The sequence below is a fragment of the Pezoporus wallicus genome, unplaced genomic scaffold (genome assembly GCF_028554395.1).
Source record: "Pezoporus wallicus isolate ANWC-B61680 ecotype Strahan unplaced genomic scaffold, APGP_CSIRO_Pwel_v1 contig_6899, whole genome shotgun sequence".
Lineage (NCBI taxonomy): Eukaryota > Metazoa > Chordata > Aves > Psittaciformes > Psittacidae > Pezoporus > Pezoporus wallicus.
In genome coordinates this window covers 2,068,491-2,091,528 of record NW_026638613.1, presented here as the reverse complement: position 1 = coordinate 2,091,528, position 23,038 = coordinate 2,068,491, and the positions used below count along the sequence as shown (strand labels likewise).

At 40.3% G+C, this 23,038-nt stretch overlaps 1 protein-coding gene across 1 annotated transcript in view; it reads left to right on the top strand.

Moving 5' to 3' along the window:
* Window positions 1–23,038, top strand: part of FNDC3B (fibronectin type III domain containing 3B) — a 208,635-nt gene that overhangs the window by 176,037 nt on the left and 9,560 nt on the right. Inside the window, exons 23-24 of the mRNA XM_057411515.1 lie at window positions 4,679–4,891; window positions 20,397–20,563. Coding sequence (XP_057267498.1) covers window positions 4,679–4,891; window positions 20,397–20,563 — 380 coding nt within the window. The remainder of the gene's footprint in view (window positions 1–4,678; window positions 4,892–20,396; window positions 20,564–23,038) is intronic.

Here is a 23,038-nt window from a genome sequence, read left to right as displayed (position 1 = left end):
TATATATATTTATATATATATATACCTCTAGAAAGCTGGGAAAAAAAAAAAGGCAGAATAGGAATTTGGTGATTCAGAACCCCTCTGTTCCTGATCACTCATAAATCCAGGACATGTCAATATGTTATCATTTTTATTGCCAGTTCTTCAGTGACTTGTAATGCTGTGATCCTTTTTTGCAAAGGCAGTAATGAAGTAAAAGTTTTCTCTAGTAGTCTTCTGTGTTTATTTAAGATCCTAATTTTGTGGTCAGTTTAATCTGGCATTGCTGTCGAAGGAAGCCTCTTGCATTGTGTCCTCCTTTATGCCATCTAAGGGCTATTACACCATTCCACACTGTAAAAACTGGTCTTTTTGAAAACTAATCATACTTCTTACATTGTAAATGATCAGAGAAGAAAGGAAGGGATAGAAAAGGATAGCACCACCTCTTCTAGCAGCTGTGCTCTACGCCAGTTCAAAGTGTTTGTGAAACTACTACACATGAGTAAAGCTGCACAACAGTTTGAGCAAATTCAGGTTGCTGTTGTCATGACTGTTCCATCTGTATGTTCTCACACGTTTCTCACTCTCTGCTTTGGCATTGGCATTGGCACTGGTACTTATGTGATCTTACTGTAAGCCAGACCAGGGAACCCAACTGATTGCAGACTAATCAAAAACCAAATAAACCTAATAAGAAGTTGATGAGTTTGTCTGTTGACTGGCCACTGAGCCATGGAACTTCATCATCTCTGGGCAGTGTCATTACTCCCTGGTTTCTCCTCATAGCAGGAGTCAAAACATCTAAAGCAAAATGAGAGCTTTGAGCAACCTAGTCAAGACAGCCAGACTGGACCGTCTAAGTTCTTCACTGAAGTCTTCCTACTTCAGTCTCTTTTTTAGCTGGTTCTTGGTTGTCTACAGCTTCCTTCAGGGAAACATCCTTGTCAGGATGGAAATGGAGATACAGAATGAAAGGATGGGCAGGACATTACTGTTCTTTATAATCATGCTGCAGTCTTGTCTGTGAAGCTCTTACTCCTGGTGCTGTGAAAAGTGTTGTTACACTAACATTATACTGAATTTTTTTTTCTTTTGCTTTCTTATTATTTTGTAAAAAGCATCATAGCAAATAAAATAATGTATTTTTAGTCAGGGAGTGTGGTTATCTCTGATCCGAATGAAAAGGCTAAAGCACAAGCATTAACTGCAGCTGTTCTATATATTATTGTGAAACGAAGTTCCTACCAAAAAAAAAAAAAATATTATGAAGAGCACAAACCAGTAGATGATTACTCAGAAATAATAATATATGAAGCTCTGTAATAAGAGAAAGAAACCCTCAAATCTTGCATGTCATGCCTATCAGGGAAGACAAGTGACTGCAGTGGAGTTGCAAAAGCATCTCACCTATAGTTTGAAGTATTTTTCTCCTAATGAAAATAGACATGTCAAAGTGGTTTTGCTGTCAATTGTTAACTCATATTTCTTTTTCAAGCCTATCTTGACACCTGTCTTTCACCAGGGAACATCTGTATCTGTAAGATGTTTATCAAGCCGTATGCTAAAACATGATGGGTTTTTTGCCCTTCCTGTTTTAATCAAAGGACTGATGCAGAACATCACTGATTTCATTCTCTAAATGTGTTCACAATGTTTTTTTTTCTCATGTCAGCTTTGTTTACCTCAACAGGCTCTTTTCTCTGTCACAAGTTTATCCCCTGCTGTGTTTAAAAGCAGCAAATGTGTTGTCTTCCAGGCCATATTTTTCCTAGACTAAACAAGCCAAATACTGGCTTTGAGACTCTGAACTCTTGCTGAAGTTTCAGCAGAATTTGAAATAAATCAGCAAAGGGCTAATATGTTTTGGTTGCATTGGAATTTCACTGTCAATGCTTTTGTGGGAACCTGAAATTGAAAGCAAGTCTTGGCTATTAAGAATTCAAGACCAAAATTGGAAATGAACCTTGTTTTACATAGTGGTGATTCTAACAACATGTCTACATGTGTCCACCCCATTGAACTTGCTAGTTGAGGTCTGGCATTGCTTTGCTACTTCCAGCTTCTGTATGGGAATAACCATACATGAACAACTCTGAGTATACCCCAGCAAACTGCAGGCTCTTTGCTGAGATGGGCTCAAAGTTTGATGGTTTCTGTGTCTTAGTAGAAAATCCAGCCAACATGCCACAAGAAGGATTTGCATCCCAAAATACATTCAAGGCAGGAGGAACTGGGGCATGCTTCTGCCAATGTAGGGCTGATTTCAAGAGGACTTCTCCGATGTCAGACGCAGATCAGCATTACTTTTGCAAAAATCAGATGCCTCACAAAAGCACTGTATAAACATGGTTGCTGGTGAGCAGCTTCAGAAGTATGTTGGAGAGTTCCACAGTCTTTTGTTTTTATTGACATAGCCATGTAGCTCTGTAAGCTCCAATTTTAGGGTAATAGTACTTGGACCAGTTTTCTGTGAACTGATATAACTAGAAGTGAGTTAATAAATATTCCACAATAAATAAGTATTAAACAGTAACAGAAATACCAATTTTCTGTTACACTCTGTTCCCAAGCTTCACTTAATGCTCTCCATAGTTAATTGTGCTGTGCTGTTGAGATACTTCACTGCAGAATAACTTCTGATATTTCAGAATGCTTGTTTTCTTCTGAAGTTACATGGTTTACAGAAATACATAGTAGCGTTATTAAATTTTAATAGAAACACTTAATTTGGTTCAGGAATAAAAATTCTAGACATTTTAGATTTCTAAACAGTATCGAAGAAAAGATATTGTAAGATGGAGAGAGAAAAGTGCACATGGATGCTCATGTTAGCAATGCTTAAGTGGGTTATAAAACAAAATTTATGCTTTAGAGTGTAAAATTAAGTCTTATTCCAGCCCCCGAACAATGCAGTCTGAGTGGGGATCTGCGGGGATGGCTTGTCCTGATTTGTTACAATCAAAATAGCTAGCTATGCCAACCACAGACAGTTCTATTTATCTTCTTCTTTCTCTGAAGCAGGCAGTTGTAGGGGTATACCATGTTCTGCCCTTCTCCCTTCTGCCCCTCCCACCTTTCCCAGGAACTTCTGCCTTCTTGATGGCTAATAGTTTTGAAAAGAAGCAACACTTCTTGCAGAGTCCTTTCCCATGAGAAAATACTGGTCTGCTGTGCACAGGATTTCCAGAGTAAATGGCATCTATCCAGCTATCCAAACTAGGCTGAACTGTCTAAAAAAAAAACAAAAATAAAAGCCTAACTCGTTTGCCCATCCTGTTTTCTCTTATTTTCAGTTTGATTCAACAAACTTTTGAAGCCTTTCAGGCTCATCTGTACCAATATTTCTGTTTACACTGTCCTCAAAACTCTTTCAAAATGCATATTTCACATTTTTGTTAAAATATTGTTGTTGATGTTACCACAGTAAAAGGTGATGACTTTTCACTCGTTCCTATAAGCAGATTCTCATTGTGCAAGTTCTTAAACTGAGGTGCAGACAGGTAAGAGAAAGTGACAAAGCAGAAGCCAGAAGTCATTATCTTAAGAAAGAAATAGAATTTAGAAGATTGGCTCAATCTTAAGAATATTTCTGAATTAAAACTTCTTATGACTAGGTAGGTAGTTGGCGTGCTTTTCTTCTGAATGTCCTTAATGCGATTCAAATGGCTTGAGAGATTTTGTGCATCTTGTGAGGGAGTGGCTTCAGTCCAACTTTTATTTAATCTAACATATAGTTCACTGATGGTCAGTATTTCCACAGTTTGTGTAAGATGTGTAGATGGTTTGTGAATTTAACCTTCTTGGCTAGTTCTTTCCGGTAGAGTTTCATGTACTTAAATAATGTGCTTTGTGAGATGCTGCACACGCCAAAATAATACTGTTCTTTTGTCTTCAGAGATATTTACCAACATGGAGATGGGTTTCATGGCAATGACACCAGTGCTTTTGCTTAATGATTTCACCTAAATTTGAAAGGTCCATCACCTTTGTTAGACATCCACAACACACTTCTGCATTTTATTTATTCATAGTTACACACTTCATGTTATCCAGCTTGCACTTGTATCCACTCTTGTTACTTGTTCATGTGGTTAAAGGGACTGTCATTAGGTTCTGAGATTGCTTACCCAAATCTCTCTTCCCTCTGCCTCTACCACATTTCATGGAATCATAGAATACCATGTTGGAAGGGATCTTGAGAATCATCTGGTCCAATCTTTCTTGACAAAAGTACAGTCTAGACAAGATGTCCCAGCACCCTGTCCAGCTGAATCTTAAAAGTGTCCAATACTGGGGAATCTGCCACTTCGCTGGGGAGATTATTCCAATATCTGATTGTTCTCATTGTGAAAAATTTTCCTCTTCTGTCCAACTGGAATCCCCCCTGGGATAACTTGTGCCCATTACTCCTCTTAAAAAGGGGCTCTCCATTTTCTTTATACCATCCTTTAAATACTGGAACAAAGTTGTTATCTTCAATGCAGCTCTTACAATATAAACGGGATGGTAATACTTGTTATGTTTACAGAGCCTTATATTTTGCCAAAGCAAAGCACTGGTAGCTGGGAGTGTCCAGTGTGTTAGTGATGGAGCAGTCTGCTCCAGAAGGCTGCTTTGTTTATTGAGACTTTTTTATACCAAGAATCTCATAAAAGCACTTTATTTAACATTTTTTTGTTGTTGTTCGTTTTAGGATCAGGATCCAGGCTGTCAATGAAATAGGAGCTGGACCATTTAGCCACTTCATTAAAGCAAAAACTAGGCCATTACCACCCTCACCTCCTCGGTTAGAGTGTGCTGCTGCAGGTCCTCAAAGCCTGAAGCTGAAATGGGGAGACAGCAGCTCCAAGCTTCATACTACCGATGATATGGTCTATATCTTGCAGATAGAAGACAGAAATAAAAGGTAAGAGAGATGAATCTTTTCCTTGTGTTAATGAAAATGAGTTCTGATTCATCATAATGCAGTTGTGATTCACAATAAGAAAAATATTGTTTTCCAGACTACTCCATACCTACTAATATATACTAATAAACTAATATTGTCTTAACAGGGATTCTGTGCCTGTAGTCTAACTGAGCAAATTATGTAACAAAGCTCTTGCTATAGAACACCATAAAGCTGTACTGTTGAAATTTTAGCAAAACCCTGCTCCCCCACCAATAAAAATTAATACCAATCTTCATGGTCATAGTACTTCACCCTTTGGAATATGTAAGACAAAGATATTACACCCAACATGCTGTGTGTATTAATAAATCAAACAGTTACAAAATCAGAGGTCTAGGAAAGGCAAAACTAAGCAGAGCAAAATTTTTGGGCAACATGATGGTCAGTATTTTAAAGCTCTAATATTTCTGAGCATTAGGAAATATGAGCTTGGCATCAGCTTGGTAGCTACACAGTAATTATGAAATAAGGATGCAGCAGAGCTCATCCACCATGTTTCATTTCCCTAAAAATTTCTTCAAAGGCATGGAAGCTTTCAGTGTGCAAGAAACACAAAAATGAACATTAATCAGTCAGTGCTAAGCAAAAAGTATTTTCCCATGCAGACTTTGTATGGGAAAGATTTATAATGTAGCTCTAAAGTTGTGATGAGATATATCAATAAAAAAAAGGAATGAAAGACAATATGTGAGTATTGCCTAATGGTCTGAGCTCTTTAATGAATAAATATCATAGAAGGCTTATAATTTACTAAGAAAGAGTCTCAACTAGTTTAATTAATTAAAATAACTGATGTATCAAGTAGGTAATCCTTAGAGACTCTGAGAACAGAGCATGATTTTGTGTGAATTAGCATGATGCCTTTAATTTAAATAGAGGTGCGCTGAGTTTATGCCAACTGAAGATCTGGTCCAAAAGCTCTAATTGTAAGTAATAAATCCATGAATAATGCCTAAATACATCCCCTGTATCTCAGCTATACTGATGCAGAGAGGGTGCATGCTCCTCTGTATTAATACCGAGAGGTGTCCAATGAATATAAATGCCCATTTCAAAGTCTGACTGATAAAAACAGTTTCTTCAGAGTGCGGTGGTGCTTGGCAGGAGCCCATCACCTGCAGCAGCATGTGATCAAGTCAGCTCTAAAGAAACCTCTTTTGTCTGCTTTCGTGTAGCACTGCAGGTAGGATGGTGAAGAACTATAAAATGTTTTAAACCTGTTTTGATGTTGGAGAAAGCAGTAAGTTTCCTTGTAAGAATCAAACGTGTTATGTTTTCTGGCAGCAGAGAAGAAAACCTTTCTCCTTTGCGCTTGCACAGGGCTTTAACATGACCCTTTGCACAAACTTTTCCCACTGCAAATAGTCTCTTAAGAGCTGTTTTTTAGGAGGAATTTGAGCTTTTTACTCTGCTAGGTCTTCTTAGCTTTAAATTTGGCTTAGACACCACATCAGCTGCCACAGGTGCAGAGAAGCTACTCATCTACATTGCACTGTCTCCTCCTTCTTGAATGGAATCCCTGCATGAAATGGCTTCATTTGGTGGCTGGGTTTGTAACAGTTAGTTCAAATAATACCTGAAATGAGCCATAGCCCTGTGCCCCTCAGCTGATGAAACATGGACCCTCATGGGCACAACAGAGTAGAATGGGTGTGCTGCTGCCTGTGACAGGTGCCGTGTTTGAGAACAGTTGGAGCTGGCAGTTCTTGGCAGTAAGTTCTGTTTACTTTGTTCCCTGTCTGACAGTCCCTTTTAGCTCCCTGTTGTGTCCACCAATCACAATGAGAGATGTTCCTAAAAGAATACAGCAGCAAAGTTTTGTACATTCAGGAGAGCTATCATTCCTAATGAACAGAATGACAGCCCACACATGAATTGGTAGCAAAAGCAGTTAGTTACAGAGTTAGGAGTCTTCTCTTAGATCATTCCCATATAATAAGCCCCGTCATCACTGAGGGGTTACTCACTCACGTGTATGCTTGTGAAAAATATTGGAATATGGTTCTTTGAAACTAGCCTCTAGCTAGTTAATTAGCTTTAACAAGCTAATGCAGGTAAACTGTGGACATCTAATGGAATAATTAAATAGAATAGACTATTTCAGTTGGAAGGGACCTACAGTGATGATCTTGGCCAACTGCCTAATTCAGTGGGACCAGAAGTTAAAGGTGTTGTCCAAATGCCTCTTAAACACTGACAGGTTTTGGGCATCAACTATCTCTGTAGGAAGCCAGCTTCTGGTGAAAAAATTACACTGACTCAATGATTGAGAAGGCTGTTTTGGAGTCTTTCATGGTTTGAAAGCGTTATGGGAATGTTCCATGGTGTCCCTTCCCTCCATTGAGAGATGAGATAGAGCCCAACTCAGGGGAAGAGGATGTGGCATAAAAATGTATCACTCAAAATTGACCTCTGTTACTGTATTCCCTGAGATATTTGAAATCGCTTTTAACAGCTTTATGGTGAAGTCCCTCAACTCAGTATTACAATTTTCCCTTCTTCAGTACATTTGAGTATGCAGTTTGCTTACTGTAACATTTCTTACTGACGATGCTTAAAATAGGAATTAGCTTTAAAATGCTGTTGAAGCATTTGCACAAACAGCAATATAAAGCTGAGCAAATTCTTTAAAAGACAAAAACAAAAAAGAAAAGAGAAAAAAGAACATCATCAGTAAGTCGAGTTCTGACCCTGATAGCTTTAACAGCCCTTTTCTAAAGATTGAGCTCTGGGTTTATGCAGTGGTAGTCAGCCAGTGCTCTTGAATGTGTCCTGGTCATTAAGAATTGTTTTTAACTTTTCCATGCTGTAATGAGGTGTAACAGGCCAGTAGTTGGAGACTAAATGTTTCATCGATTGCAAGACCTGTGAAACAAAATACTTGGAAATCTCCTGACACTGATTAATGTAGGGGCTTGAAAAGGTGTGAACATCAGAAATGTACCTGCTTTAGCTCTCATTTGCTGTTCAGTGGGTGACATTTAGGAAGATCAAATTAGCATCTCTTGTCCTTTCAATTATGTGTAGCATTAAATGGAAATGAAGAAAAGCCTGTTTCTAGAAAGCACAGTACATGGGAATGTTAGCTGAGAGTAGCTGACCTTTATGTAGAGAGGACTATAAAATTTCTTTCTTTTTTAAATAAGCTATCAGTTGTGACTTCATTTCCTAACTGTAGTAATGTCAAAAAAATCATGTTAATCAAGTTGCACTATTTTCCAGAATACTGTGGATTTTTTCCTCTCCAGGTGAAACAAATGAACCTAATTATAGTAGTGCTTTTGATTTATTTTTTTTTTTTGGCTGTGCCAGTAATTACTCTTTAATTGTTCCTACAACTAATTATACCTCTTTAGTGTCTTAAAATGCTTATTGCTATCCAGTCTCAAAGAGAGAATTAGCAAGTACATTATTAGTGGGTCATTTACCAGTTGCCTGTGTTTCTTTTAGATGAATATGTGTTGCAGCTAAGATGAATTCTGTGATTTTTGCGTGTATACGGAATCCAAATAAAAGTTATGTTTTAAGGGAGAATCATTGGTAAGGTTGGCTAAGAAGCAACCTAAACCTGTTCTTTAATGATACCAATGGATGAATTGACAGTTCTGAAGCTCGCTTTTTTAAGTGAATGGTATGAGATGGTGTTTACTGACATACTAAAATATAACTCCTTTTGTTACGTATATTTATTAAATAAGTGAGTTTTTACCCAGTGATAGGAGGTGATCAGTAGCAGCTCCCTTTCATAACTTACGAAACATCATTTATGTGGGTATTAAGCTGCTGGAAAATACTTTGCTAAACTGTATGTGTTTGCCATTTAATATAAATGAAAAATCAGTCACAAAATATAACTTCTCTATTAATATTAGTAAAGTCATTGTGCACACACTGTTTTTCTGGTTAATATAAGAATGTCGCAAAGGCCATAGCCATACTTCAGTGTAGTCGTGGAAACTTTAGTGACTCCAAGGAAGGAATAACATTTGTTTCACAGCATGACACAATCCTAAGGGTTGGAAGGGACCTCAAAAGATCATCTAGTCCAACCCTCCTGCAAGAGCAGGATAACTTAGAGTACATCACACAGGAACTTGTCCAGGTGGGCCTTGAATATCTCCAACATAGGAGACTCCACAACCCCCCTGGGCAACCTGTTCCAGTGCTCTGTCACTCTCACAGTAAAGAAATTTTTCCTGATGTTCACATGGAACCTCCTATGCTCCAGTTTACACCCCTTGCCCCTTGTCCTATCACTGGACATCACTGAAAAAAACCTAGCTCCATCATCCTGACACTCACCCTTTACATATTTGTAAACATTGATGAGGTCACCCCTCAGTCTCCTCTTCTCCAAGCTAAAGAGTCCCAGCTCCCTCAGCCTCTCCTCTTAAGGGAGATGCTCCACTCCCTTAATCATCTTTGTGGCTCTGCACTGGACTCTTTCAAGCAATTCCCTGTCCTTCTTGAACTGAGGGGCCCAGAGCTGGACACAATAATCCAGATGCAGCCTCACCAAGGCAGAGTAGAGGGGGAGGAGAACCTCTCTTGACCTACTAACCACACCCTTTGTAATGCACCCTAGGATGCCATTGGCCTTCTTGGCCACAAGGGCACATTGCTGGCTCATGGTCATCGTCCTATCCACCAGGACCCCCGGGTCCCTTTCCCCTTCATTACTGTCCAGCAGGTCAGCCCCCAACCTGTACTGGCACATGGGGTTGTTCTTCCCCAGATGCAAGACTCTACACTTGCCCTTGTTGAATTTCATCAAGCTCCTCTCCGCCCAGCTCTCCAGCCTGTCAAGGTCTCACTGAATGGCAACACAGCCCTCTGGTGTGTCAGCCACTCCTCCCAGTTTAGTATCATCAGCGAACTTGCTGAGGGTACATTCAGTTCCCTCATCCAGGTCATTGATGAAAATATTAAACAGCACTGGTCCCAGCACCGACCCCTGAGGAACTCCATTAGTCACAGGGCTCCAGCTAGATTCTGCCCCATTGACCACAGCTCTCTGCCTTCTTCCTTTCAACCAGTTCTTGATCCACCTCACTACCTGATCATCAAGCCCACGCTTCCTTAGCTTATCTGTGAGGATGCTGTGGGAGACAGTGTCAAATGCCTTACTGAAATCAAGAAAAAACACATCTACCGCTCTACCATCATCCAGCCACCTAGTTACTTCCTCACAGAAGGCTATAAGGTTGGTCAAACATGACTTCCCCTTGGTAAAGCCATGTTGGCTGCTCTTAATGACCCCCTCATCCTTGATATGTCTAGAGATGGTGTCAAGAATAAGTTGTTCCATCACCTTTCCAGGGATGGAGGTAAGGCTGACCAGTCTGTAATTACCCGGGTCCTCCTTCTTTCCTTTCTTATAGACTGGTGTGACATTTGCCATCCTCCAACCCTCAGGTACCTCTCCTGTTTCCCACAACTTACCAAAGATGATGGAGAGTGGCCCAGCAATGACCTCTGCCAGCTCCCTCAGCACCTGTGGGTGTATTCCATCTGGACCCATCGATTTATAGATGTCCAGATTGCTTAACTGATCCCTAACCCAATCCTCATCTACCAAAGCAAACTCCTCCTTTATCCTGACTCCTTCCAGGGCTATAGGAATCTGGGTCCCCCGGGGAGAGTCTGCAGGAGTAAAGACAGAGGCAAAGAAGGCATTCAGCACCTCTGCCTTCTTTATATCCTCTGTCTCCACGGCACCCACCTCATTCAGCAGTGGGCCTACACTGCTTCTTGTGTTAGTTTTATTCGCTATGTATTTGAAGAAGCCCTTTCTATTGTCCTTGACCCGACTTGCCAGATTAAGTTCCAAGGAGGCCTTAGCTGTCCTAATTGCTTCCCTACATCCTCTAACAGCTGTCCTATATTCCTCCCAAGTGGCCAGCCCCTCCTTCCGTAATCCATAGATTCTCTTTTTCTGTATGAGTTTGCCCAGCAGTTCCTTGTTTAACCATGCTGGTCTCCTGGCTCCCCTACTTGACTTCCTACTCATTGGGACACTGATCCTGAGCTTGGAAGAAGTGGTCCTTGAATGCTGACCAGCTATCTTGAGCCCCTTTACCACCTAGTACCCTTTCCCATGATACTTCCCTTAGCAATTGATTGAAGAGGCCAAAGTCTGCCCTTCAGAAATTCAGAAATGTGGCCTTGCTAGGTATTCTATTCCTCCCACACAAGATCCTAAACTCCACCATCTCATGGTCACTGCAGCCCAGGCTGCCATTGACTGTCACTACTTCAACCAGACCCTCCTTGTTGGTGAGTACCAGATCCAGCATCCTTGTTTTTCTATTTGGAGAATTTTACCTTAACTTGAATATTTATTTCAAGAGGCATTACCCCTCATATTCCTCGTCTCAGGTGTGCCCGTTACTGTGGTGCAGGCAGCAGAGGTCATCTGAGCTGTAAGCTATATGGAGTCTCAGTTGCCTTTCAGTGGCTGAGGTTGTCTTTCCTTGCTGTTGTGAAAGGAGCCTGTAGAGCCTGAGTATGAACAGGGGGACCTGAATGTTCTTCCCTGTATCCAAGGGAGATGTATTATCCCATCTGTTTCAGTGCTTGTAAACCCAGATGTTGCTGATGCTCGTGGTAGTGCTCTTTTTCAATTGTGCAGAAAGCTATTTCACTGTTTAGAGAAAGCCTATCAGAAAGGGAGAAAAGTATATTCTAAAAATCTATGCCAATATTTTCCAAGGTGAGAGGAACCAAATAGCACTTATCAGGAGCTGGTTTCCAAGGAAAATAAAAAACATGTTTTGAACAGTAAACGGTAACGCTAATGCAGAGAATACAGATGGGCTATTTTTTTCTGCAGAAAGGTTCAGGTTTTTTGAAGCTCCTAGCTCTTCCAGTGATTCTCCCACTCCTCTTTTGTCTTCACCCAGTGGTGCTGGAAACCTCCTCTCCCAAAGCATGCTGAAGTTGTATGTAGCAGAAGAAACTGTTTTCCCTTCCTTCCAGCAGTTTCTGTGACCTAGTTACTCCTTGAATAATCATAACAAATGGCAGAGAACACACAAATGAAATGGAGGCTGTCTGTCACAGTGTCCAATGCCATTTCCCTGGCTGTAGAAGTGGAATATCACATGTGATGGTTTGGTCTAAGCAGCAGTCTTTCCAAAATGATTAGACAGTTTCTATGTGTTAGAAAGTAGTCGTATGTATGAGCCTCAATATGTATGTTTTGCATTGACATGAAGTAAGGTACAGCAGAAACACAGAGATAAATTGCTAAATGTGCTGTCTTTGCCTGATGACTAGCATAATCATTATCTAGTTACTGCAAGTTTCAAGCAGTCTAATTAAAAATGGTTTACACTAATGATTTGATCAAGACAATTTACACCCAGTTTAACAGCAATTACAGATATATATCAGGCTTACTGGCTTGTGAAATTCTATTAAAATATAAAATTAGATACATTAACACATCCTTGCAAAAAACTGCAGAAAAACATCATTTTCATATTGGGTAGAACAGTGGTGAAAAACAGTTAAGAATGAGCACCTGAGCACGGAGACATGTGGCATGCTGCTATTTACTCTGCAAGCCTGGCTAAATAGAAAGTTGACATCTAGAAAAGTCTTTTAGGTAGTCTGTCTTTGTTTAGTATTGTTTGTTGCATTCTGTAGATGAGTGTTGCTAATAACAGTAATGATACTAAGAGCGTTCTGTTTAGATACTTGCGGCTTTGCAGTAAGGGCTGTGCAAATGAAAAGAGGAAGAACTGTTCCAAGTTCAAAAGCTTAACTTGTTAATGCATTTCAGCTTTGTTCCTAGAAACATGAGTAAACCAACATTTTTAGTAGATACAAGTGTGCACATCATCTTTTGAGGCAAAGTGAAATGTGAGCAAACCATGTTAAATGTTGGACATGTGATGTTTCAGCTATTAGGAGTCTCGTGAGACACAGAATTAGATGCTATTCCATAAGTATTTTCAAAGAATCTCTGATTTGATGGGAAATTTAGTAATTAACTACATAGAAACACAGTGGACCAGTATTCTCTTGATCAGTGTACACTACAGGTACTTCAGACCTCATGGATGTAACTGAATATTCTAGGCAACAGATCAGAAATAACAGCAGCATCTAAACCAAATATTGTCACTGTAGTGAAAGCTGTTTTATGAACACCTGTGACAACCTCATAAGAAAAGTAATGCCTTAATCAAAGTAATTACTGTTTAGCATCTAAAGTGTTAATGGAGTTCAGCTTACAGCAGCCAGGATCACATTAGCCAGTTTTCTAAGAGCACACCTTTAGGTTCCAACTTCATTTTGCTGAAGTTGGTGAGCTAGCAACAATGCTTGACTTCCTTAACAAGCTTTGCTGAAACATAGCACCTAGACTGTCATGTTGGTAAATGGTTGTGAAGATGAGGTGCTGAATGACTTCATTTTAAGGTTCATAGACACTGTTAGTTGCTGCCATGCTGGGAAAGGGGATTGTAATGCCGCCGACAGAAGATAAAAATGCATCTGCACTGTAAAAGCATTACTTTCCCACAGTTGAACTGGTTTGTTCTCTTCTGGTTTTAGCTTTGTTAAGCCCACTCATATTTCTATCTACTGTTAATAATTAATATGTTCACAAACTGTGTAGTTGAGGCCCTCAGTGACATGGTTTAGGGTGGCCTTGGCAGTGCTGGGGTAAAGACTGGACTTGATGATCTTAAAGGTCTTTTCCAACCTCGTTAATTCTGTGATTCTATGTTACCATTGCAAACCATGGTATTGGTTAAGTGCCTAGTCATCTGGTTCTTACTGACTACATAGTTTCAACAGGCTGTTGGATGATCTCTCTAATTTCTCCCAGATCTTTCATTCAAATGCTGTTAATTCACATTAAGTTGTGCTCAGTATTGTCCTTCCTGTCTGTTCCTTGGCCTCTGATGGAGTTGCACACAGGAATCATCTGTCAGGCACTTTTCTGACCTGTCTTCCATTCCTCCTGAATGTGCCCAGGAGTTTCTTACAAGAAGGTATTTTTTCTTGTTGTGGGGAGCTTCTGTAGGTTAAGGCATCTCCACATTTTCAATAATTCCAGACATCTAACAAGTGACTATTTGTGGTAAATACAGATTATGTGCTCAAATTCAGCAACATATGAAAGATGATCTAGTAGAAGCAAGTTAAAAATCAGGTTTTGGCCTGAAGATGTGTTAGGTAATTAGGCAAAGAAAACCATACTCTTCCCATCTGACTGTTATCTCTATTCTCTTCCTGCCTTTTTCTGCTCTCCACTAAGTTTTGCTTTTTTAAGTGTAAAGAAGTAAAAGTTGCCACCTTCAGTGGCTCCTGCTGTTGTTGTTATTATGATGCCTATAAACAAAAATTATGTTGACAGTGCATTGTGGAGGTTGGTGTCTAAACATAGTACGAACAAGCATCCTTTAGTAAGTTTTCCAAAAGGTGTCTTCTAGAAAAGAGATCTTCAGATCAGGAGGACCAAGGCATCCTGTCTGTTTTGTCCACAACTCATGTTAGGACTGGAAGTCAGGATTAGGGGAGGTTGTGGGAGCACAAAATTCTTTGGTACCCCCTTTCCAGATATTTGCCTTCCCTAAGCACCTGCCTGCAACAAGAGATACCAGAGAGTAGCTTGGAAAGGTGCCCCAAAGCTGAAAAGATTGGGTCACCTTGGTAGTGGTTGTAGGGGCACCAATGGATGTGGGGGTGGGCTAAGTTTTTCTCTTTGAGCTGAACATTTTAAAATACAGAAGAAATGGAAAAAAAGAACGTCTGTTGACTTTACTCATAATTATATGGTTTTGAAGTTTTGTTTTCCTTGGTGCCACTTCGTAGTATAGGGAGTTGCTACTGGGGAAAGAAAATCAAGTAAATCAGTGAGTGTTTGATAATGTTCTTTAAACAAAATAGAGGAGTAGTCTAAGGAAGTGGGTAGGAGCTGTAATTGTGCACATAAGAGAGGTGTTGCAATAATAATATTAAAAGAGCTGTTGGTCTGTGAAATGCGTGTACTTCAGTTTCCAATTACGCGGTTGCCTTTGTATGCTGAAATGAAGCCTCAGGTCGCCGGGTCAGACCAGTGCTATATTAATAATTTCACTCCAGCCAAGACTGTGGCAGATGACCGTGCTTTTCTGGGAGGCAATAACAGAATCATTAAGGTGTCCATTCCAGCCTTTGTACCTTGGCTTGAGATTGCTGTCTTATTTAATGCTGTACGGTAGATTTTCTTTCAAATTTAATTTTTGTAAGGACAAACGGGTTACTAAAATATAAATTAAACCCAGGAGTTTGAAAGGGAGCCTGCCGATAAAAATGTGCTGAGCACTAATGAGCAGAGGTAGAGCGAGTACATTCATATTCCTTTACTCGACTGGAAGTTACTAAAGTGGAGAAAACAAAACAGCTGCAGCATGTAAAACATTTCCAAGAAGATCTTCATGGAGAATAGAAAGGTATTGATGAAAAGCTAACAGCAATGATGTCTCCCAAACACTCGTTCTAGCACATTGTGTTCTCTCTCCTCCACAGTGTGTAGGTAAATGAATAATCCGTGACTGACATGAGAATGTCTGGGAAGAATGAGATGAGGGGAAGTAGCCTCTGGAGAATGTCTTCATCCCTGGAGAAAGTTGCTTTCTTTTCAGTTTCTGCTATTAATTTAGTGGAGAGGAGAGCAGCACTGCAGCAGGTTAAATTTGAACAATACAGTGTTACTTGGCATGGTGCAACCTTTAAAAAAAATCATAATGCAATTACATTGAGAATGCCATTAACCCACAGAGACAATAATTTTTTCAAAGACAGTATACCAGTTTAAGATGTGCAGCCTACTGTCTTTTAATATCAACAGGGCACACCTCTGAGAATTGAAAATTTCTTGGTGCTTATTTAGCACACTTTTAAGATTTACCTGAAAGCAGGTGGAGATTAGAGAATGAATACATCTTGGCTCAGACACACTTGAGCATAGAATCATAGAATCGTTTGGGTTGGAAAGGACCTTAAGATCATCTAGTTCCAACCCCCCTGTGATGGGCAGGGACACCTCACACTAAACCATCTCACCCAAGGCTTTGTCCAACCTGGCCTTGAACACCGCTGGGGATGGAGCATTCACAACCTCCCTGGGCAACCCATCCAGTGCCTCACCGCCCTAACAGGAAAGAACTTCTTCCTTATATCCAGTCTAAACTTCCCCTGTTTAAGTTTTAACCTGTTACCCCTTGTCCTGTCACTACAGTCCCTAATGAAGAGTCCGTCCCCAGCATCCTTATAAGGCCCCTTCAGATACTGGAAGGCTGCTATGAGGTCTCCACGCAGCCTTCTCTTCTCCAGGCTCCCTTCTCCTCAACTTCCTCAGCCTATCTTCTTACGGGAGGTGCTCCAGTCCCCTGATCATCCTCGTGGCCCTTCTCTGGACTTGTTCCAACAGTTCCATGTCCGTTTTATGTTGAGGACACCAGAACTGCACACAATACTCCAGGTGAGGTCTCACGAGAGCAGAGTAGCGGGGCAGGATCACCTCCATGGTGATCTACCTACCCCCTGGTAGAGGGGCAGGTCACCTGCTGGTCACGCTCTTTTTGATGCAGCCCAGGATGCAGTTGGCTTTCTGGGCTGTGAGCACACACTGCCAGCTCATGTTCATTTTCTCATTGACCAGCACCCCCAAGTCCTGTTTTGGTTTGGTTTTGTCTGTCTTGGGCAGTAAGAGTAATGAAAAAATAAGACATTAAAGTGTAAATACTTATAATTCTGTGTGTTCCCATATATGAACAGGAGCACTTCTGGCTTGTTGAAACCACTCATGTCCTCATTCAATCCCCACAATTTTGCCAATCCAACTGTTTTAACACAACATTGGACCAGCTAGGGAACTAATCAGTGCAAGACTATCCTACTTAGAGATCTTTACCCTCTATCAGTTCTCAAATCCAGTTCACATTCTAGCCCTGTAAATATTTGTACTGAAGGAGAAGCATGGAGAATGGAACAGCGAGTTCAGGGAGGTTGGGGCAGGCTTAGCTGCCACACTTCCTAAGGGACCTTCACTGCAAACGTTGGCATGTTAGTATTGGGTGTTATTTCATTAAAGTTTAAACTAACCTTTTCAACACTGCAGCTAAAAGCATATCCATTTTGACTGAAGGGACAAGAAGTGGCTGTTTGTCAAGCTGCAGTATTTCAGTCATGTCCAACCATGTGCCTATCCCTCAGCTTCAGCCTAGCCATGCCAGGGAGGAGGCATGGAGAAGGCTCTGTTGAGCCATGCACTTGCCCCCTCCACAAGTTTTTCAGCTCTCAATTTCACTGATGTGCAAGTTGTGTTGCTGCCGTGTGGAGACTGGGACTTGGGTCATCCCTGCCCATGGCAGGGGTGTTGGAACTAGATGATCTTAAGGTCCTTTCCAACCCTAACTATTCTACGATCCTATGATCTCGTGTTCAATTTATGAATGATGTAAAGCTTTGTTAGATAAATGAAGTGGGATGTAGAAAAAAGCTGAGCCCCGCAGCATAGTTCAGCTATCACCTTGAAAAGCCTGAAGATTTTTGATGGCTGTGCTTTGTTAGTGACCATGCTTAATGGCACTCCATAGCATCTGAGCAGGAAAATTCATTGTCTGTGTTCTGATGAAGAGGCTGGAAGAAGGTGAGAGGGAGATAGAAAACATGGGATCTTTTCCATACACAGATTAAGTCAACTTTTAAATGCATAAGAGATTAAGCCCTTGGAAATAAGCTCAATGCTGGTTTATTCTTAAGCAAATATGTGGAATAGGGCCTGGATAAAGCACAGTGAACAATGTCAGGCTTGCCAAGAATGGAAAGGTTCTCACATTTAAATGTGCTTTTTAAATTAGATTTAAAATTAGATTTTAAAAATGAACTTCCTGTGATACGGGCAGACTACCACCTTACTTTAGACAATTTTTAATGTATGCATGCATCACAGTAGCAGTGGGCAATCACACTGATTGATTCAGCTTTAAGTTCATTGAGGTCCTTCAGCAGAAAGCCCAGGAGACTGATTGTAGGATATATTTCTCCAAGTCATCTTCATTAGGTTTCTTATGATCTGCATCTTCAAACACAGTTATAAAGTGTTATTGTCATAGTGAAGCCTAACAGCAATTGCATTTGGTTGACTTAGTAATCAGCCTTTCTTCTTCCAAAATTGAAAGTCCTCTTTTCAAAATGGCTGAACTTCAGAAGTTTAAGTGTGCTTCCATGATAGTTTTGTGTTTTGAATATGGATGCAAGCTTTTCCGTAATAGTTTTTGCTTTCATTACAGATGGGGTTTGAGAAAGAAAAGTTAAAAGCAGTGGAGATTTCTGTAAGGATTTTCTAGAGGAACTGGATTCCATGGACCTGGAGTGTTAGTCCAGTTCCCAAATGACAGGAGGAGCTCAAGTGTTTTGCCAGATTGTTTTTGCAGTGTTATGAAACCTTAGTCCTATTCAAAAGGAGAAAGTGTGATTTGAGGACTAGGTTATTGGTATTAATCATATAAATATGTCTAGCCTAAACTGGGGTATGGGTGTGCTTGTCTGCTAGCTGCTAAGGTATATTTATCCGTGCTTGCTTACCTGGCTCCGTAGATGATTACAAAGAGGTCAGTAGTCTAAAATACTGCATCAAAAGATCTTTTTTTTTGCTATCTGTTGCCCTTAGAGCAGTGTCAGAGACAAGCCTCTGCACTTCTGTGAGTACTGCAGTGCTTTCTGAGCCAGCCACCTGATTGAGCTACAAAAAGTGGAGAGAGAGAGAGAGAGAGACTGTAGTCATGTCTCTTCGGTCTTAATGCTGTCCTAAATGCATGTGCTTTGTTCATCACACAGTGAATCACAAGAAATTTCATGCCGTGAGAAAGGTCTGTGGCAGTCTTTTGAAATCTGCCGTAGCTGTTTATGTGAGCCTAAAAAATGTGGAATAGCAAGCAGTCCTTAAAACTGTATAAGGTTGAAAAACTAAATTCTTCTGTGGAAATCTGCTCTAAAATATCCTTTTACAAACTTGTAGGTATAGATCTTTGATTTCCAATCAAGAGGAGGAGATCACTAAAACTCAGTGGGGGTAGTAAATCACATTAGTCCTCAGAGTACATTTCAAGCAATTTAAATTATCTGAACATTTCTTTTTATTACAGATGATTCTTGCTGTCTTTGTACTTCTGTGGATTTCAATCATAATGTAACATGAATTGATTTCTGTCCCTGGGAGCTAATGACAGACCCTGTTTCTTTGAAATGCTCAAATCGGTTATACTGTGTATCTTATGCAAAGCCAAAGGATAGAGCTAGCACCTAGACATGGAGGTCAAAACCAAATCTCTTTGTTGGCTTCCTGGTGATTTCAAATCCACTGAAACGGATAAGACAATTTGAGTAAGTGTGCATCAGTAAAAACCCATGTGATCCTCAGCAGTGAATTTTATGTTCTCCGCATTCAGGGCTATTGCAAGTAAAACTTTGTTCCCCAGTGGAGGCTAAGCAGATTTAATGCAAGATGCTGGGTGTTTTCTCTTTATTTATCTTTACTCCCACTCTGCTCAGCACCTGGGGGGTTGGGATCTTAGTTAGGAATTGCTGGCTAACATGGCTATTACTGGAAAGCTTCTATCTGAGCAGAGCAACTGAAAATCAAGTCTGATTCATTTTATTTATTTTTTTTTAAGTGGCATTGATTTTGTTCTGCATTTCATTGCTGGAGAAGTTTGGGTGCTGATGTTTGGTTTTGTCAATGGAAATATTATATAAGTTACTTCCTTGGTGTCATGTCTTTTTCTTCTTCTCAGCCTCAAACAGTAAGGGCATTCCCAGAGCTCCTAAGCGGGCACCCTTTTCCGTCCTCCATATCCCTCTCATTGTAATCATGCTTCCCCTGTGCCTTTTCATTCATACCGTCTTTGCCACTAGGCCATCATCAGTCCATGAACTCTTCAAAAAACATATGACTGTATTATATAATCCATCTGTTCTGATTTAAATACAGTTATTCTGGTTCAAGATGGCATAGATAAGTGTAAGATATAGTCTTTGGATCTTAATGCATGAATAAAGTCCAAATCAAGCAATTAAAGGATTCAAAGTATTTATCATGTTTTAAACTTCTTTTTAAACCATCAGGGCACGCAGTGTATTGTAGCAGAGCGCAGTCTGAATCCATTTTGATTAGTAGGTAGTAGGAAATACATTGACAGTTGTTTTTCTGATTATTCACGTCACCGTTTTGCAAGGTAAGTAGTAGCTGGAAAAGGGACCATGAATTTCTGCTTTCTCCAACCTACTAATCATTGTTAGTGTGCTAATAACATGCCGTTTTTATGCTTGCCTTTAACAGCTCAGAAAAGCACATTATGCCACTTTTCACAATACAGATACCTTGTGCCGATATCTGTAATCGCCAGAAATGTCAGAGGCACGCCCATGTAACTGCATGCTCTCATTTTATTTTTTCCAGGTTTATTCCAATTTATAGGGGACCAAGTCATACATACAAAATACAAAGGCTGACAGAATCCACATGTTACTCATTCAGAATACAAGCAGTCAATGATGCTGGGGAGGGACCTTTCTCAGACATATGTACCTTCTGCACAACTAAGTCAGTCCCACCTGCAATCAAAGGTATGTAATAGATTTTTTTTACCTATATATAAGTAGCATGTAATTATTAAAGTAATTGGTGTGTGTGCAGTGAGTTTGTAAGGGTTAGCCTGAGTATGCAATAACACGTGAAAAACAAGTTTGTGCTGCTTGTGTATTTCTGTGAATAGTCAAGTTATATTATGGTGGGAAACTAAATTACCACCAAAATATTCATAAAAACACTATAGATGTTGCGCCAACCACTGCTTTTACACACAAACTGTTAAAATGCTGCTGCTAACAATAGTGTTTACCAGGGATTGCTCTGGATTGCCACAGCACTTCTATAAGGAATGTAACAGCTGTAGTATATATGTATACCTACCAGCTTAAACATTAGTAAAGTTTAATGTTGGTTTTAGTTGTGTAGATGATGTTTAGCATGGAACTTTAGTGTTTATTTTTCCTTTAATGTATAAAATTAATTATGATACTTCACATACATGAAGTGTTAGATTTAGAACTCACTTAGCTTGTGTTCCTCCGGAAGAACAAAAGGCCTAATTAAATGAAGTTTTATAATGGAACATCTTTTACTGTGTGTAAATTTTGGCCTAAGTAATTTTGTTCCTCCTTTCCAAGGAGAACTACTGCAAAGGTAGTGGATTCTCTGTATCAGCTGGCAGATAAAGTGAGCTGGAATCAAATGCACCCTTTTCTCCCTCTATGTTTGAGACTCCTTTGTCAAGCAGTACCATTTGCTGTGAGAAGTGGCAACTCTTAGCTTGTCAGAGAGGTTTCATTTGTTCTGCTGTATTTAAAATTTGGCTTTGGTGACTTTTGATACCATTTGTAATCAGAGATTTAGAGAAGGGAGAGCACTGCTGGGGTGCAATTTCCTCAGTCCCTAGGGTAGCTGCTCTGAATTTTCCACAGGAAGAACAACACTTGAGTACAGAGAGGACATTGGGAGACTGGCTTCACTATACTAAAATCAGCATATGCAAGAATCCCATCTCTGTTTCTACCTGAGTTTCCTTTGGGGTTTGGCTTTTGCTTCAGTGCTGTTTCTATAAGAAGTTACCTGTATGTATGTGTTTGGTGTAAAGTTTGAGAGTAAATATACTTGCCCAGTGGTGAATTGTCATGATTCACTCTTATTAGCAGTTGTGAGCTATGCTGCCCAGCAAAGCAAAGGGAGCTCATGCTAGATGAACCAGGCTGGTGTAGGTGATAGTAGCAGGGAGGGTGCGCTTCACAGCTTTAGCGTATGCGAGTTGTCGGAGTGACTGGGCATAAGCACATGTCACTTGTAGATGCCAAGTCCATGTTGTCATTGCTTCTCTTAACTGCACTAAATGCGTAAAACTATAGCACAGAGATGTGCTGTAGTCACATTTTCATTTTGCTGGGTAGAAATCCATTTTATTAAATTCAGATCTCACCTAGGTTTTTGTTTTGAGCTCCCTGCCTATTTAGTTTCTCTTAAATATGACTCATACCCTCAACTGAATATCAAGCAGTTAATACGGTGCAAATACCACGTCATGTGTGGGCTGGGACCGCAGGTACATGACAAAACACTGGCTGTAATGGGGAAAAGGGCAAAAAAAAAATTGCATTAGTGAGCACTGCCAAAGGGAGGCAATGCTACAGGGAAAAGAGATCTGTTGAGGCAAAATTATGATGTTGATTCCTGTCTCTGTTTGGAGCAATACAGAGGAATGTACGTGATAAACTTAATATAGTTTTTCATGCGCATGTTTATTCTCCTATAAAGTATCCTAATCGCTCACTTAGTGATGCCAACCCTGAAATAGCATTATTTTTAATAGCAGTCCAAAATCTATGTGTATTGGAGTGAGGGATGTAAGAAGGATGGAAAATAATTGAGAGTGTTGTTGTCAGCTGAGATGCAGTCATCTATTATCAGTCTCTCAACACTGGCAGATGTGCAGGGAGAAGCAAATGGATATTGATTACATTTGGGTCCCCATATGATTCATGTGTTCCTCTTGGGTGGTAACAGATTAGTCTAAAATTCATGTAATGTATGCAGCAGCATTTGTTTCTTTGATAGACACTCTTGTTGTCTGTTTTCGTAGGGTTGGGAAGCTAGATTGCCGTTAACAAGCTCATGTCCTTGCATGTGCACATGTTAACCACTTGGTAGAGTATTCAGCACCATTGTTTCTCCCAGTTCTGGCTTTTTGTCATGTTCTTGCTTACTGTGTCTGATCAGGAGGTTGGTGGACCTCGGATGCTGTCGCAGTTGTTTTGATGTCTTCCAGTGACAGATGCTTAATTGTACATCTAAACATGCTGCTGCTGTTAGTGCTCTGCTCGGCTCACCTGCAGGCTTGCTGTTGGGCATAGTGCAGCATCTTTTGGCTTTCAGCTGATGAAAGGCCTTTCTCCCAAGGACAGCAGCATTGTAACAGCTGACTGAATTTCTCTAGAGTTCTAGTGAAAGTCCTGGTCTAAGCCTGGCTGGAAATAGCACATCTGATCATC